This window comes from Lepidothrix coronata, unplaced genomic scaffold (assembly GCF_001604755.1).
Source record: "Lepidothrix coronata isolate B3197 unplaced genomic scaffold, Lepidothrix_coronata-1.0 Scaffold147, whole genome shotgun sequence".
Taxonomy (NCBI): domain Eukaryota; kingdom Metazoa; phylum Chordata; class Aves; order Passeriformes; family Pipridae; genus Lepidothrix; species Lepidothrix coronata.
Genome location: NW_016690327.1, coordinates 707,489 through 724,743, shown reverse-complemented (window position 1 = coordinate 724,743; position 17,255 = coordinate 707,489). Strand labels below are relative to the sequence as shown.

Below are 17,255 nucleotides of genomic sequence, written 5' to 3'. Positions count from 1 at the left end.
GGGGGGGGTCGGGCTCTGCTCCCAGGGAACAAGGGACAGGAGGAGAGGGAACGGCCTCAGGCTGTGCCAGGGGAGGCTCAGGTTGGACACCAGGAGGAATTTCCTCATGGAAAGGGTGGTCAGGCCTTGGCAGGGGCTGCCCAGGGAGGTTTGGAGTCCCCAGCCCTGGAGGTTGTCCAAGGAAGGGCTGGATGTGGCACTGAGTGCTCTGGGCTGGGGGACAAGGTGGGCATCGGGCACAGGTTGAAGTCCATGGACTGGGAGGGCTTTTCCAACCTCAGGGATTCTGGGAAATCAAGACTTTGCCTCGTTGAGTGGATGTTGGGTACCTGTAAATATGTGAGTGAACTGGCACCTTCCTCCTTCCAGTGCTGGCTCTGGGCATCCCAGGAAGGTCTGGGCCAGCACGAGGGAGCTGAGCCCTGAGCCCTGCACGTGCTCCTGCCCTTCGTGATGTGCTTCAGCGACAGCCCCAGATGAAAAAAAAAGCCAAAAAAACACCCCCAAAACGTAACTGACCAAAATTTTAGGGTGATTTTACGAGACCAGTGAAGCTCTTGGGAATTGTCTCCCGCAGAAAACCCCCGGGAGTCGTGCTTCGACCCGGGCTCCATCAGGAACGGCACCCGCGTGGGCTCGGACCTCAAGCTGGGATCCACCATCACCTACTACTGTGACGGGGGGTACGACATCCAGGGGGTCTCCACCCTCACCTGCATCATGGGAGGGGATGGAAAACCCACCTGGAACAAACCCCGCCCCACCTGCACAGGTAATTCCCGGGAGAGGGAACAACCTTTCACTGTCGCAGTCACCAACCTGGTGTTGCTTTTTGCAGAGAGAGGGGGATTCTCAGCCTTTTGAAATTTTTTCAGGCTTTTTAACACCCCCCCCCCGGTGTTAAAATCAGGGAGAGCTGATTTATATGAGTTTATAAGAGGTTTCTTGAACCTTCTTGGGGGTGAGAGGGAACTGGCCACGGAGATCCTGTGCCCCTGGTGCAGGGCAGGACTCAGGAAGCCACTTAAATGTTTGCTAAACCTGAGCCTTGCTAATCAAAACCCTTTCCTGAGCAGGGTCAGAGTTTAGGGAGAAAACAAGATAAGTTATTTTCTTAAGGGTTCTGTGGTTCTTCTGTTTTGTTTTCTGACTTAATGGTTTAAATGATGGGTTTGCAGAGTTTAATGTGAGAAGGGAATCCAGAGGTAGCTGTCAGTCTGTGCTGAGGGGGAAGAAGGAAATCCCTGATTTTGGAAAGGGAGGGTGAAAAAAAGCAGGGACTCATCCTGCCAGGCCCTGAGCTGTGAGCCAGGTGGGGAGCAGTTATCCCACGTTATCCTGCACCACACCCATCCCTTCCCCAGCACGGCTGGATAATGACATGTGAAGCCGGGATGATTTCAGGGCCTGGTTTTCCTTAATGGGAACTCCCAGGGATCACCTGGAGCAGGGGGTGGATCGTGGCTGGGGGCACTGGCAGGGCCCAGCACGTTGGGAGCAGGTGTTGCAGGCTCTGGGAATGACCCCTTGTTGCCTGTCCCTTGCAGCTCCCTGTGGGGGTCAGTACACGGGCTCCGACGGCGTCGTCCTGTCTCCGAATTACCCCCAAAACTACACCACTGGCCAGGCCTGCTTGTACTTCATCGTGGTGCCCAAGGACTATGGTATTGTATCCAAGTGTTTTTGGAACTCTGTCCTGCTCTGCAGCTCCTGCTTGCTTTGTTTGACTGGAACAAAGCAGTGAAATAAGTGCATCTGGAAACGGGGATAAGGGAGGCTGGAAAACAAGTGGTGCTGTTGGATGCTGTTTGTTGTGGGTGGGTTTGTGGATGTGACTTAAGGGTCATTTTTTATTTCTAAGTAACATGGAAAAAGCATGGAATGGTTTGGGTTGGAAGGGACCCTAAAGATCCTCTCATTCCAACCCATTGCCATGGGCAGGGGCATGTAAATTAAATTCTAAAACTGGGTACAAACCAAAGCCAGATCCATTTATAAGGATCACTGTTCTTTTTCTAGGCTTTGGTGCTGCTTAGGTTGGGTCAGAGCTTGAATACAAGAGTTAAGAATGTTCTAGAAGCTGCTGGGGGTTGGTAGTGGTTGATTTTCCTGTTTGAAGGGAATTTGAAGTCCTTAAAGAGCTCTGGCAGGTGAGGGGCTCTGAGTGCTGTTCTTTGGTGCTGCTCTCAGAGCATTGTATTGATCCCCTCAGTCCCCACGGCCCTTCCAGCTGCTTGGGATTCCCTGTGCCAGGATGGCAGAGTGGGAAATAAGGATTCTGTGTCCAGAACTCAGTTAGAAACACTCAGACTCCCTGGAAGTGTCTAAGGCCAGGTTGGAGCAGCCTGGTCCAGTGGAAGGTGTCCCTGCCCATGGAACAAGATGGGTTTTAAGGTCCCTCCCAACCCAAACCAGCCTGGGATTCCATGAATTCCTGTGTGCATCCAGGATCCATCTGAGTTCCTGATGAAGTACCAACACTGCTCTTACAGCTCTTGGATCTCTTTTACTTGAGCTGGTCTTGGTGTTGTCCTAAAAACAAGAGTAACAAGAGGAGCCAGACAGTCTGATCCCAGGATGGGATGACAGGGAAATTAGTTCCCCTTCTCCCCCTGCTCCCTTTCAATATCGTCATTAAAAACAAGCAGGAAAACCATTAGCAGGGGATGTTCTGCATTTCCCAGCCCTGCCCTGCTCAGGTTCTGTGCAACAGGACTCAGGGAGGGGGTGTGTTTGTGCTACTGTCACTTTTCCAGTGTTCCTGACATCAGAGCTGGGCTGGAATGTTGCCTGGGTGTGCAGGGAACAAATGTCGTGGTCTGGTGGATGATGGATTTCACAGCAAGAGACCTCTCAGCTTATGAATCTGCACTTTAGAGCTTGAAAAGGCAAAGCCAGGAGAGGAGACAAAGGGAGAAAAAAAAAGCTTCTAAGTGCAGATTTGTCAGGAGAAAAAAACCACCCTGTTGTTATCCTGTGAAAAATAAAGATAAATAACTGAAGTCTCTTTGCTTCAGCTAAAAAAAAATGCTCTGATCGTTTCATTATTGTTATTTTCTCCCTTGTATGAGCTCTGCCTGCTCCTGGCTATTTACTGTATGCAGGGAGAATAATAATAATAGTAATAATAATGATAACAACAACAACACAACAGTGATAGCAACAACAATAATCATTTTTAAAAATCATGTGCTTTCCTCAGCAGGGTCAGAGTTCAGTGAAGGGGTTTTTTTTCTCAGGGGTTCTGTGGTTATTTTGTTTTGCTTTCTGTCTCAGTGGTTTAAATGACGGGTTGGCAGTCAGAGCTTAATTTGAGAAGGGAATCCAGAGGCAGCTGTCAGTCTGTGGTGATGGGAAGAATGAAATCCCTTAAAGTGTAATAATAATGATGATCATAACGTGTAATAATAATAGTAATAACAGTGATAATAATAACGAGGGTAATAATAATAATAAATAAATAAAAACACATCTACTGTATGCAGTGAGACCAGAGCACCCTCATTAGCAGGCTCTGTAAGCAGGTTTAGGACTGAATGTCAATAAAATCACGAATATCCTCTCTCCCAACCATCCACCCTGAGCAGAGAGATCCCACCTGGAAATCCAAGTTCCTCAAGACAGGGATTGTTATTTTGTCCAGGTTTTCTGCGATGCTTGACCCAAGGGGAGCCAGTTCCCTGACAGGGGCTCAATACAGACAATAAATAATAATTATGGCTTGGTGGAATTACAAAGCCCGTGTGGTGCAGGCAGGGAGGGGATGAGTCACAGATTCCCGATGAATCAGTGGGAAGGAGCCGTGGCAGGAACACGGGGGAGGCTGGGGCTGCCTCTGTTGGGCCGACTCTGGGGCTAAATAAAGGGTTCCCATCTTCCCAGGCTGTCAGTCAGGCCCTGTTTGTCTCTGCCTGGAATAAAAGCAGCTGAAACACGAGCCCAAACAGCTCAGTGTGTGCTGGGACAATAAACGGCGGCGTTGGGAGCGGTGGGATTGTTGGGGTGTCCCATGACAGGAGCTGGGCTGGGCTGATCCTTCCAGCTCAGGGTGTTCCTGATTCCATGGCCCTGGGAAAACACCTCCTGGCTGTGTGGGGTGGTGCTGGGGGTGGCAGTGGGGACAGCAGAGGGACAGCAGTGTGGCTCATGCCCCCACCACTCCCTCTCTCCTCAGTGGTCTTCGGGCAGTTCGCCTTCTTCCAAACCGCGCTCAACGACGTCGTGGAGGTCCACGATGGCCCCAACCAGCACTCCAGGCTCCTCAGCTCCCTCTCTGGCTCTCACACAGGTAGGAAGCACGTCCCTGTTGCTGCTGGGAAGAGCAGGTTCAAACCCCAGCCTGACAGTGAACATCTGCTCTGTGTGTCCCACTGCCGTGGCTCTTGCTTGCATCTCCATCTCCTGTTTGCCTTTCTCCCCACCCAGGTGAATCCTTGCCCTTAGCTACCACCAACCAGATCCTCATCAAATTTAGCTCCAAGGGTCAATCCACAGCCAAAGGTTTTCATTTTGTCTACCAAGGTGAGTACAGTCGTGTTCTAGAGGCATCCTCAGGTCGGTCCCGAGATAAGGGTCAAAAATACGGGGATGTCCCAAAGAGTCCTGAGCTGCTTTTGGTGCCTGTGGGTCCTGAACAGGAAATATCCCAAGGGATTAATGTTGTTTCGGGAGCAGTGATCTGGCAGGGCTGTTTGGCTGCTGTAGGTACTTTATATTCAGACCTTTCATCCCCACTCAGGCTCAGCCCTCGCTCGTCCCAGGATTAGTATCAGAACCATCTCCCTGAGTCATGCCCTGAGTTACACGGGGAATTTGGAGATTTATCCCCCGGCAATTTTTCCCAGTGGCATTTTAGAACATTTCTGGGTGTAAGCAGCTGAAATCTTGTCTGGCAGCTCTGAAATCCTCCCTCTCTGCGTGTCACAAGCTTAGGTCTCCTGCTGTCAAACTCTTGCCCCTTGATCCCCTCAGTAACAGCTTGTGTTGCACTGGGAGGGCCCCACTGAGGGATTTTATGGGAGTAAATAGACAGTGATGCACAGAACAGTGGGAAAACAGGAGGGATTTCTCACCCACGTGCTCTCTGGAGTTGTCTGTGGTAACCAAGCTTTTGCTGCAAAGTGGGGACAGACAGCAGAGTGACCTGTGCCTTCCCTGGGGGCGAAGTGAAACATGGCTTGGATTTCAGAGTATCCAGAGATCTGTTCTCTCGAATTTCTGCCTAATTATTGTCAAACAACTGTAGTTCTGACTGTGATCTTCAAAGAGTTCAGCAAAGCAGAGGTTCTGATGAAACTCTCCGAGGGACAGGGAGGGATTGTTGGGGTGTCTGTGCAGGGCCAGGGGTTGGACTGGATGGTCCTTGTGTTCCCTCCCCACTCAGGATATTCCATGATGCTGTTAGTGCTTTCTCTTCTCAATGGTCATGTTTGGCCTCACTTTGGGCTCAGTCTGGACTCAGTTTGGGCTCAGTTTGGGCTCAGTTTGGGCTCAGTTTGGGCTCAGTTTGGGCTCAGTTTGGGCTCAGTTTGGGCTCAGTTTGGGCTCAGTTTGGACTCAGTTTGGACTCAGTTTGGACTCAGTTTGGACTCAGTGTGGGCTCAGTGTGGGCTCAGTGTGGGCTCAGTTTGGGCTCAGCCCCTTCGCACTTTGGGTACAACCAGATTTCCGCGCCGCCTTTAACAGGTCTTTGATTTAACACTCAGTATTTCCAACGTGTGTGCTCTGACCGCGTTTTACCCCTCTCTCTCCTTGCCCCCTGGTCCCTGCCGCCCCCCAGCCGTGCCCAGGACCAGTGCCACGCAGTGCAGCTCCGTGCCAGAGCCGCGCCACGGCCGCCGCCTGGGCAGCGACTTCGCCGTGGGCGCCGTGGTGAGGTTCGAGTGCAGCCCCGGCTATGCCCTGCACGGCTCCCCCACCATCGAGTGCCTCACCATGCCCGGGGCCCTGGCACAGTGGAACGTGTCTGTGCCCACCTGTGTGGGTAGGTGACCTCGGGGGGAGAGGAGACAGAACAGTTCGTCCTCTGCCGTGGGGGGATTTTCGGGCTTGTCCTGGGAAAGGCCGGGGGTTGGACTTTGTGGGTCCCTCCCAGCTCGGGGTGTCCCGTGATTCTATGAAAAAAAAACCAAAACCCTGACATCCACAGCAAAACAAACTGCTGGTGGAACTTGAAAAACCTCTTTCATACCCCTTACAACCTGCCCAGGGAGTTGTGGCTGCCCCATCCCTGCAAGTGTCCAAGGCCAGGTTGGACAGGGCTTGGAGCCACCTGGGCTGGTGGAAGGTGTCCCTGCCCGTGGTGGGGGGTTGGAGTTAGATGGGCTTTGAGGTCCCTCCCAACCCAAACCATTCTGGGATTCTCTGTTACATAAAGAAGCCCAACCTGCCTCTGAGCAAGAGCAGCTGAACCTCAGATTCCAGGGAATGGACCTTTTGATCCAACAGTCGTTGTGAGATCTGGGACAGCACCTGGAATGAATCAGATGTGTCTGAAAGCTGCTTTCACCTCCTCTGGAGAAGAGCAATTCCTGAAGGATCAGTCTCCTGGCTGATGTGTTCCCCACACCTGAGGGCTGGGCACTGCCCTGTCAGAAGCTACGGGAGAGATTTACTCAAAAGGGGTTATTTATACAAATCTTGATTTGGGTTTATTTATACTATCCTTTATTTATTGGGGTTATTTATACTGTCCTTTAATCATGAACCCCTTCTTGCTTTTCTGTCCGTGGATGGGTGTTTGCAAGGTGTTTTCAGCATAAAGCCAATTGCAAATTCCACTTTCAAACAGCGATTTCCTCCTTCCAGTGCCGTGCGGTGGGAATTTGACGGAGCGCAAGGGAACCATCCTGTCCCCGGGGTTCCCCGAGCCCTACCTGAACAGCCTCAACTGTGTGTGGAAGATCACAGTCCCTGAAGGAGCAGGGATCCAGGTACAGTGCCAGAGACAGGAGGAAACAGTGTCTGGTGCTCTTAGAGAGGCCTCGTGTTGTGAATCTTTGCCTCTCCCAGGAAAGAACGTGGAATTCTCTGGGATCAGATATTCACTTACCCTGCGACTGCCAGAGTGGGCAGGGACTGAGCTCTGCTCTGGGTGAGCAGGGACAGCACCCAGGGAACAGCCTGAAGTTGTGTTAGGATGGATCTCAGGGAAAGGTTCTTCCCCCAGAGGGTGGTTGGGCACTGCCCAGGCTCCCCAGGGCAGTGGGCACAGCCCCAAGGCTGCCAGAGCTCCAGGAGGGTTTGGATGATCTCTCAGGGACAGGGTGGGATTGTCGGGGTGTCTGTGCAGGGCCAGGGGTTGGACTGGATGATCCTTGTGGGTCCTTTCCCAATTCTGCTGGAGCTGAAGGGTTTTAAGTAGATCTAAAAAGAGAGCAGACTTTGATTCCTGACTGCTCAATAGACACGAGGTGCTCAGAGACCTGAGAGCTTTAAACTGGTGGTGTTTATTTATGGTTGCTCTGCTTTGGTTTATTTATGACAGCAGAGTCTGGAATTAACAGCCTCAAGCTGGAGGAGGACTGGTTAAATGGGATATTGGGAAGAAATCCTTTACTGTAAGGGGTGGTACCAGGCACAGGTTGCTGTGAGGAAAGGCTGGGAAAATTGGGATTGTTCAGCCTGGACAAGAGAAGGCTTTGGGGTGACCTGATTGTGACCTTCCAGTGCCTGAAGGGAGCTGAGAGACACTCTGAGGGACAGGGTGGGATTGTTGGGGTGTCAGTGCAGGGCCAGGAGCTGGACTTGGATGGTCCTTGTGGGTCCCTCCCAGCTCAGGGTAAGATTCCAATGGATTTTTGCCTCCTGGAGGCACCATGTGTGGGAAACCAGCTGGGGCTGTGTGGCTGTGCTGGGGAATATTTGGGATATTTGGATATTTTGGGTGTAGATCTTTCCAGTGCTGTAATTGTGGGATGCTGGGAGCCCTGGGAGCATGGCTGTGCTGTGTGACTGTACAATCCCAGCCCTGCTGCTCCCTGTCTCCAGGTAAATGAGCTCTCTCTTCAGATCCCTTTTGTGGGTCCTTATCATTCCTCTGCAGGAATGGCCCCGTGAGCAGGAGGATGTGGAGAATTAAACCCAACATCAGAGACCAAAGCTGAGACAAAGGCCCCCCTGAGGTTTCCTCCCTGAGCCTGGCACAGGTGACACACAGGAGGTGGATTCTTGGCCAGGTCCATTCATCCCACATCTCCTTATCTGAGGGTTTCTTCCCTCCTCTTTGCACCACTTCACGGGGTGTTTTGTTCATTAAGTGCTTTTGTTTCTCTGCCCTGTGTTTGCTGATGGGTTTGCAGCTCCCAGCTCTTGGCACAGGGTTTATTGGAACAGCAGCTCAGCTCTCCCAGGCTGGAGGTTTTTTACCTGGGAATTGTGACCTGGTGCCACCACATCACAACCCAGAACCACACCTGAGCTTGGCTCTGGGATGGGCAGAGCTGGGGGGGAGCAGCACTGGGGGCATCACAGAGAAACAGCACCAGCCTGGGGTGATCTTTTGAACCCTCTGCCAGGCTTTTGCTGTGCCCAGTCCAGCAAATTCTGGGATTTTAGCCATTTTTTAACCTGCCACAAATGCCAGGAGGATCCATTTAGCCCAGCCAAACTTTTCACGAGTTGAGACAGTGTGCAGGTTGCTGGAGACTCCTGGGGTGGGGAGGTGATAACTCAGCTAATTTTTAAAGCTTTGTAAATACCTGTCTGTGTTCTGCACCCCCATGTTTGGAGGGTGAGCCCTCAGTGCCCCTTCCAGCCCCTTGGAGCTGTTCTTGCCCATCAGCTGAGCCCAGAGGGAAGCAGGAATTGCAGCAGGATGTTAAGCCTGGCTTTATTCATAAGACATTTGGGTTTTTCTCACCTCTTGGGTTGTGCAGACACAGCTCTCATGTAAAACTGGGAAATGGAATGGCTTAATGGTTTAAAAGTTTGGGGGTTTTGGTTTTTTGGGGTTTCTTGGGGGTTGTTTTTTTATTTTTCATTGTTTTATTTTTTTACCCCTTTCCTGCTGGGTGGGATTTTTTTGCAGGGGATATTTTGGGGTCTGACACAGAATGCAGGCAAACAAAAAAAATGTGTGTTTTGTGGTTGTGCTCTGCCAGTGCCAAGCTGGAAGTCCAGCTGGCAGGTCTGGGGTTGGAGGGTTTTGGTGGAGAGCAGGACCCTGCTCCTTCAGTGTGACCCCCTTCCCCTGGGACAGCTTGAAAGAGGGGAAGTTTAGATGAGATATTAGGAAGAAATCTTTTACTGGGAGGGTCGTGAGACACTGGAGACACCTAAGGAAGGTGATGGTCACAGAGCTGGACCCACCACAGAACCTGCCCCCTTCCCTGGTCCCTTAGTTTGTTTATTAGATGCTAATTTAAGCATCGGTTTACCCTGGTTTTTTGCAACAATTAAAGGTTAAACAACTGTAAATCAGGGGAGGAGGTGAAATTAAAGCTTTCTTGGTAGCAGGACTCACTTGCAGGATTTTTATGTAATCAGGGTACTTCTGGCATGAATTATTCATCCCCATAGCAAACCTTCCTGAGTGAATTAATTTATATACATGGCAGTAAATAGATGCAGATCCCTTGTGAATCCACATGTCAGACTAGAATTAGGACCTTAAAAATGTTTATTCCGTTAAGTTGGGGGTTGGGGGGGGGATGGAGAGGAGAATAAATAATTTAGGAAATGTAAGAGCAAACAAAATGCTCCTTCTCAATCCACTCTCAATAATGGAAATCACAATAGGGGTGTAATGAGGCAGGAGGGGAGGGATTGGCTTGGTCAGTGTGAGCAGTGATGGCTCTGTGGGGGTCACTGCAATTCCTGCCAGATGAACTCCACTTACTTTCTGCTAAAAAAATTCCTTTGGAGGAACTTTAGAGCCTGTTCTATTGTGGAGAAGAAATCAAGGAGGAAGAAAGGTTAAAGTGGCCGAAATAATGGGGTTTGATTTGATTTTTTTATTATTTAAATGGGCGTGTTGCATTTGCTGTTTAGAGGAGCAGAGGCAAGTGGGGGTTTGGGGTGGATGGAATAAGACTGGGGTGGGGGGGGAAAGGGAGTTTTTTCCATGGAAAAACCATGGAATAAGACTGTGGGGAAACAGGGAGGGGGTTCCCAGGGTTGTGTCCCACATGTGTGGAGCTGAGGTTTGAGGGCACTGAGCTCCCCTCCCTGCTCTGTGCTGCCAGGATCCAGCTGAATTCCATTGGGATTGGTAGGAATTCTTCATCCAGAGAGATCTGAAAGAGCTGAGGCTCTGCAGAAGAGGGAAATCTCACCCAAATTACCAAAGTTCCAGCGTCCTCCTTGTCTGCAGCCGAGTTGTACAAGTCATTTATGCTCCTGATTTGTCTTCTTTTAGGGTTTTGGTCTCCCAGTTTGATTTGAGGTGCCCAGTGTTTGAAAATTTCATCAAGAGCTCGCAGATTAAAGCTGGTTTCTCCCAAACACCTTTGGCTTCCTCTCAGCTCTGCTGCCTCACTCTCTCAGCCAGTTCACCAAACTTGATTTTGTGTTTTTAGTGGGACACTGAATGCTTTGAACCCCCCTGTATTTAAGGAATAAAGACAAAATCCCTTTTAATGGTAATCGTGGCAGGCAAATCCGTGCCATTACACGGAGCTCTTTGCCCCGGGGATGAGCTGCTTTTGGGTGTAAATGCAGATTTCTCAGCTCGTTTGAGGATCGTGTTGATGTTCTCACTAATGGAGTCAAGTGACTTCCTAAAGCCTCCAAACCTTATGGGCCGTGGCAGGGAAAGGTGAAATTTGAAAATGCAGCTCGAGTGATTCAACTAAAAGCTGAGAGAAACGAGGCAAAGGCAGAAACTTGATTGGATTTTTTAAAAAAAAAAATCCCGTTGTTTAATGTGGGTTTTTTTTTTGTTTGTTTCCTTTTAGCTCGTGGGTTGCTGGTGGTTGCTTTGGTTTGAAAGGGTTGAAAGTCTTCAGGGATTTCTCAAAACAAGGGGGGGAAAAAAGGCTGGGATTCTCAGCTGCTGTAAATGAGCTGTGCAGTTGCAGGAGCTCTCTCTTTGTAGGAGCAGCAGAAAACAGCACTCCTGACACAGAGTCTGGAGTTGGAGGGAAAAAATAGCTGGATAAGCCCAGATAAGGCAGGAGGCCTCCAAGTTAAATAGGATAAATAAGGGTGTGTGGCAACTTGATTAGTGACCCTTTAACCGAGATTAATTTAATTTATTACCATTAGTGCAGGAACTGGCCTGTTATTTTTTTTATTTTTTTTTTTGCCTTTTCTTTCCCTGCAGATCCAGGTGATCAGTTTTGTCACTGAGCAGAACTGGGATTCCCTGGAAGTGTTTGATGGAGGGGATAACACGGCCACCATGCTGGGGAGTTTCTCTGGTACGTGCTCAGCACCCCCCTGGGTCCAGCCCAACATTTCACCTCATAAAACTCAGCTTGGGCTTGAAGTGCTTCAGAAACCCAGCACAGATTTAAGCCTGGGCCTGTTGGGTTGGGAACTGGAGCTGTCTTCCCGTGGGAAACACTGACAGGGAGCCTCCAACACAATCCCAGTGGGGTTTGTTCCACAGCCCGGGACTGGGAATTCCCACAGCGCTGGTGGGTTGTGTGGGGTGAGCTCAGACACCTCACCTGCACCAAAAGGTGTGAAGGGCTACAAAACAACTCTATTTTTTTGCTTCTCCGTGGGGAACTGTGGCTTTTGGCAGAGCAGAGAGGAGCCAGAGCTTTGGGAAGCTTTCAGATGCAGAACAACGACCCCAGTTCTTGCTGGTTTGAGACCCAAAAGTGCTCCAGGTGCTTTGGGGTGGGGAGGAGAAGGGAGTCTGGGATAGAGCTTCCAGGGGATGAGGCAGGAGAAGGAGTGTGGACTTCCCTGAGCTCCTCCCACGCTGTTCCTCATCCCCCCTTCCCTTCTTGATGCTTTTTGTCTGCCCCGTGGTGAGACTTCACAGGCCAAAATTCAGCAGCTGATGTTGGAAAGGCCATTGCAGAGGGGCCCTGGGTATTCCTCACTTGGCCTCATTAGAACCTGATCAAAACCAGGGGAGCTTGTTAAGTTTAAAGGACTTTTCTGTTCTCAGCTTCTCCTGCCTCAAATCTCCGAGGACACGGAGGAGGAGGAGGAGACAGATCCTCTTCACTGTCTTTGTGCCCCTCTTGTTTTCCCAGGGACTACAGTGCCTGCTCTGCTCAACAGCACTTCAAACCAGCTCTATCTGCATTTCTACTCGGATATCAGTGTCTCTGCTGCCGGCTTCCACCTGGAATACAAAAGTAAGAGCAGCTCAGCCTTGATCTCTCAGTTCCTGTGAGTGCTGGGGAGACAATTACGGAGCTGCTGCCGCCACCTCCAAGCTGGGGAAGGGGCTGCTGGGGCTCCCCTGCTCTCCAGCTGCGGGGAGGGGGGTGTTAAACAGAGAACAGATGCAGCAGAGGAGATGTGGGGTCACAGGCTGACCCTGATGCTCTTGGTAGCCCTGTTTGTTGCTGTGTTGGAGCACAGGAGGAGGAGATGTGGAGGTAGAAGTATTAAAAATTCATGGAGAGTTGGTGTGTCCAGCACAGGGCTGTGATCTTTGCTTGGGAGGTGCCTGAAAAGCCAGAGGCTGGGAATGCCTGCCTGCTCTTTGCATTCAGTGTTGGTCACTGCTGGAAAGAACATGCAGGGCTGGACCTGTCCTCTCCCGAAAATCCTGGGTGGGAGGGCCCTCAGAGGTCATCTCATGGCACCTCCCACAGAGAACAGGGTCAGAGAGGAGATAAAACCAAATAACTTGGCTTTGCACATCTTCCTGCAGCCTGTGCTTGGGCAGACTGCAGGGCTGGAGCTGCACAGACACTCTGGGCAGCCTTTCCTCTCAGGGTGGGTGCTGAGCCCTCTGCTGAACCACCTCAGCAATGTTTGTCCTGTGCTGGGGGTGCAAAACAGGGCACAGTATTTTGTATTTTAGGTCCTCAGTGCTAAGGGAACAAACCTGCCTGAAGCTGGAAGACGTGGCAGGGCAGGGAAGTCTCTTGGGAATGAGCTGTCGGGTTTGGGGGGGATTGCCAAAAATTCCTTCTCCCCCCCGTGTGTGTGTTTTGATTCCTGCCATGGGAGCAGATGTCTGCTCAGGAAAGGTGTGTCCTGTCTTCCAGCCAAGCTGCAGTGGGTCACTGTGCTGGGGGCTGTGACCTCAGGCTGTTATTCCCTGTTCCAGCAGGGAATGTTGTTTGGACAACATCAGGCGCACGGTGGGATTTTTGGGGTGTCCTGTGCAGAGCCAGGAGTTGGCTGGATGATCTTTGTGGGTCCCTTGGAGCTCAGGCTGCTCTGGGGTTGTCTCCAGGGAGGGTTTGAATTGCTGCCATCCAGGCAGGGCAGGGCAGGGCAGCTCCCAGCACATCCACGGGGATGTTCAGCAGGCAGGAGAATGAGCAGTGCCAGAGATCCCTGTGGGACAGGGCTGGGAGCCAGGCTGGGGCTCCTGCAGCTCCCAGGGGCTGCTCTGCCCGTGTCCCTGGTGTCCCTGGTGTCCCTGGTGTCCCTGGTGTCCCTGGTGTCCCTGGTGCTGCTGAGGGCCCTGTGGGCACTGCTGTGTCTGTGCTCCCAATCTTCCCCGGGGCAATGCAAGCAGAGCTGGCTCTTGCTGGACACTTTGTCTGGTAATTGGTTCTGAAGCACAAATCTTGTCTCTCAAGCCAGCCAATGTTCTGTTGGTGGGGTGTTTTGTTGCTGTTGCTTTGTTGTTGGTTTTTTGTTGGTTTTTTTTTCTTCCTAAAGCAACAAATAGGTTTGAAAGCTCATTTCGTCTTGTAAAGCATCCACAGAAATCCTGCCCCATCCCTGGAAGTCTTTACAGCCAGGTTGGAGCACGCTGGGCTAGTGGAAGGTGTCCCTGCCCGTGGCAGGGGGTGGAATGGGATGAGCTTTAAGGTCCCTCCCAACCCAAACCAGTGTGGGATGCTGTGAATGTCACAGCTGAGCCTGTGCTTTAGAGGCCAGACCCTTCCAGCTTTTACAGGCTTTGCAGATTGAAACCTTGTCAATTATTGAACCCAGCAAGATTACAGCAACCAGCAAGGCTGGGGACTGGGAGCTGCACAAATGGATGTTGGGTCAGACATTCCCTCGTTCCCTCTCCATCTCCCTTCCAATCAATAAGTTCTCTGAGCACCGAATTCCCCCACTGCAACAATCCTGGGCAGGTGTTTTCATCAGGCTGGGGGATTATCAGGCTTGCTCGTTTCCTTTGCTGAGGAAATGAATAGGTGTTGATTTTTGGGGCAGCTGGAAATGCCGGGGTTTTCTTGGCTTTGCTTGTGCAACCGGAATTTCAGAGCCCCCCCAGCCCCAGGTTTTGCCTCTGCAAGGAAGTTTGGAGAGATGAGCTAAAACACCAGAGTTTTCCTCCCTTTTCTCCCTCACTGGGTTGCTGGAGCAAAGCTCTTATCTCCACATGCTCCACAAGCCAGAGCAGAGCAAGAACAATTTAGGGCTGAGTGGAACTCGGTGCCCACTGATCTGAACGGGAAGTTATTTAAAGCCATTTTCTCTCTCCTGCCTCTCTGAAGGTCAAGCAGTACATCCATGTGCGGGGAGGGAACACATGTTTCCTTGCTGGGAAGCATGACTGGGCTTTCAGGAGGAGACTCAGCCTCTCTCCCTCTCTCCTTTCTCTTTTATTTCCCCTCTGCTGTGGCTCGGTGGGGTTGAAGCAGAGCATCAGCCCTTGCAGTGATGCAGAAGGTTATCTTGTAGTGGCAGCTGCCAGCACAGAGAGCGAGGGAGGTGCTGGAAGCGGGTGTGAGGTGCCTTCAGGCTTCATTTTATCTCCCTTTGGTGTTTGGGAGGGAAGGGGAGATGAGGGAAGGAGAGACGTGTAAAGGAGAGCTCAGGGGCTGTTAATTGGGTTTGCAGCAGGATATTCCCAGTTGTAAATGTAGCTGGGATGGAAGTGGGACTGAATGAAATCTCGTAGGCTGTTCTGCAGGCACCAGCAAGGACCAGCCCTGCTTGTGGCTCCTGGTAAATTCAGGCTGTGATGGGAAACAGGAGGGAAAGGGGTCAGAGATTGGAACCGTGCGGCTTCTGCCCAGAAAGGGGCAAATGACAACATGTTCCGTGTGCCCCGATCTCCTGCATCCTCTCCCATCCCTCTCAGGTGCTGCCTGGCTGGCAGAGGCACACACAGTTCCAAGTGTGGGGTGGGAGGGTCGTGGTGGGTGTTTGGTTTCAGGTTGTCCCAGGTCCAGCTCCTCCATCACCGGGGTTCACTCGGGATGGGTTTGGCCACGAATCACCAAGGGATTGGTGATACATTTGTGCAGGAAAAGAAATGTGTGTTCCAGGGAATGAATACCTGTGGATCCTGGACGTGCCCTGTGACATGGGAATGCTGCACAGCCAGGGCTGTCCATGGAGAATCCAAAGGCCACGGGATTTTGGGGAGAATCCAAAACCCCCCCGCCGGTGGTGGTTGGTAACCAGGGGAATGGGGTGAAATGGAGACGTGTGTTCCCATTGCTCCTGCCTCCAGCACAGATGCCATCCCTGCTCCCAGGAGCACTCATCCCTCTTCCCTCCACAGCCGTGGGTCTGTCCAGCTGCCCGGAGCCCCCCGTTCCTGGGAATGGCCTGAAGATCGGGGAGCGCTACTTGGTGAACGACGTCGTGTCCTTCCAGTGCGAGCCGGGCTACGCCCTGCAGGTATGGACAGTGCCCAGCCACAGGGTGCCAACAAACACCTGGAACGGTGGGAGATCCAACCCTGTGTCTTGTTTTCCTCCCCTGCAGGGTCACTCCCACATTTCCTGCATGCCGGGCACCGTCCGCCGCTGGAATTACCCTCCGCCGCTCTGCATCGGTAGGGCTCCTGTCCTCTCTGCCTGACACATATTTATAGCACTTCCCTAGAAAAAAATACAAGTTAAAGGGCTGATTTAGAGAAATTCAGGTTTGTTCTGAGTGTGGAAAAATCCTCATTTGTTGCCAGGGAAATTGCAACCCAGAAGTCCCCGGGGGCTGCCCGGAGTGCTTTATTTTGAATGTTTAAAATGTGGCCGTAGTAGAAGATGGGAAATAACAAAACAATCTTCCTCAACACACAAAACTGTTCAAAAGGGGAAACCTAAAATTCCTTTGCGCTGAAAGCAGGTTGGTTTTCACGGGTTGAGGATTTTTTTTTTTCCATCTGAAGACCGTGGTCTGTTTTTTATGAAATGAGTCTTGATGCCACTAAAGCTGCTTCTTTCACTGGAGCCTGTTCTCTCCCAGTATCCCAACTGCACCTCGGGTGCCTTGTTCCCACCCTGGAGTCCAGCAGGTCCTGTGGGACCATTTGTGACCACAGGTCACTTGTCAAGGTGGGTGTTTGCCCCGACACTGCTGATTGTTCAGAAGAGAAAAGGGCTGGGCAGTCCCTTTCCACCATGGAAAAGTGATCCCAAAGAGAAGAGGGACAGAGGTGCAGGGAACTTGCTGGAGCTTTTTTGATTATTTTCAGTCTTTTGCTTTTAGCAAATCTAGATGTTTAATATTCATGTTGCACATTTTGCAGCTCTGAGAGAGACATTTATGCATTTAATAGCTTTAGTTAACAGTTATTTCAGGCTCCTGCTGTTCTAGCTTACATCATTTTGCTTTAAAGTAATTATAAGAGCTAACAGTTCTTTTATCTGATGATCTGCAGGCCAGGAATAAATAGAGAGACATTTACAGGAGAATGACTGAGCTAAAGGACCCACACCCTTGGGAGCTGCTCTGAAAGAAATCAGAAGCCCTTCGGCTCAGCTCTAGAGCTGGGAGATCCCAGCATGGAGGAGGATCCCAATATTCCCATCTGGCTGAGGAACTACAAGTTTTCTTCTCTTAATCAGCACCAGTCCCTCAGTTCAGCAGGAATTTTTGCCTGCTTGGGCTGTGCCTCCAAGGCACTGTCGGGGTGTGAACACCAGCCTGGTTGAGTTTGGGGGTCTGTGTGCCAGCCAGTGGTGCAAACACCCCCCCAGCCTGTCTGTTCCCATCCCTCAGCTGCCTCCCACTCTGCTGGAAAAGGTCACCCAGCTCCAGAGAGGCACAAACACTCCTGCAGCCGAGTGTGGGTCATCCAGGGACCTGGATAGGTTGGAGAGTTGGGCTGATTCCAACGGGATGAGGTTCAACCAGGCCAAGGGCCGGGTCCTGCACTTTGGCCACAACAACCCCTGGGGACAGAGGGGCTGGAGAGCAGCCAGGCAGGAAGGGACCTGGGAGTGGGGATGGACAGGAGGCTGAACAGGAGCCAGAGTGTA

General features: G+C 51.4%; 1 protein-coding gene across 1 annotated transcript in view; it reads left to right on the top strand.

Annotated features, from left to right (window-relative positions):
• The window catches only part of CSMD2 (CUB and Sushi multiple domains 2), a 257,406-nt gene that overhangs the window by 181,637 nt on the left and 58,514 nt on the right, over positions 1-17,255 (top strand). The window contains exons 29-38 of the mRNA XM_017828252.1: positions 578-772; positions 1,548-1,664; positions 4,175-4,288; positions 4,426-4,521; positions 5,780-5,983; positions 6,808-6,932; positions 11,264-11,360; positions 12,153-12,257; positions 15,554-15,672; positions 15,760-15,829. Of these exons, the coding sequence (XP_017683741.1) occupies positions 578-772; positions 1,548-1,664; positions 4,175-4,288; positions 4,426-4,521; positions 5,780-5,983; positions 6,808-6,932; positions 11,264-11,360; positions 12,153-12,257; positions 15,554-15,672; positions 15,760-15,829 (1,242 nt within the window). The remainder of the gene's footprint in view (positions 1-577; positions 773-1,547; positions 1,665-4,174; positions 4,289-4,425; positions 4,522-5,779; positions 5,984-6,807; positions 6,933-11,263; positions 11,361-12,152; positions 12,258-15,553; positions 15,673-15,759; positions 15,830-17,255) is intronic.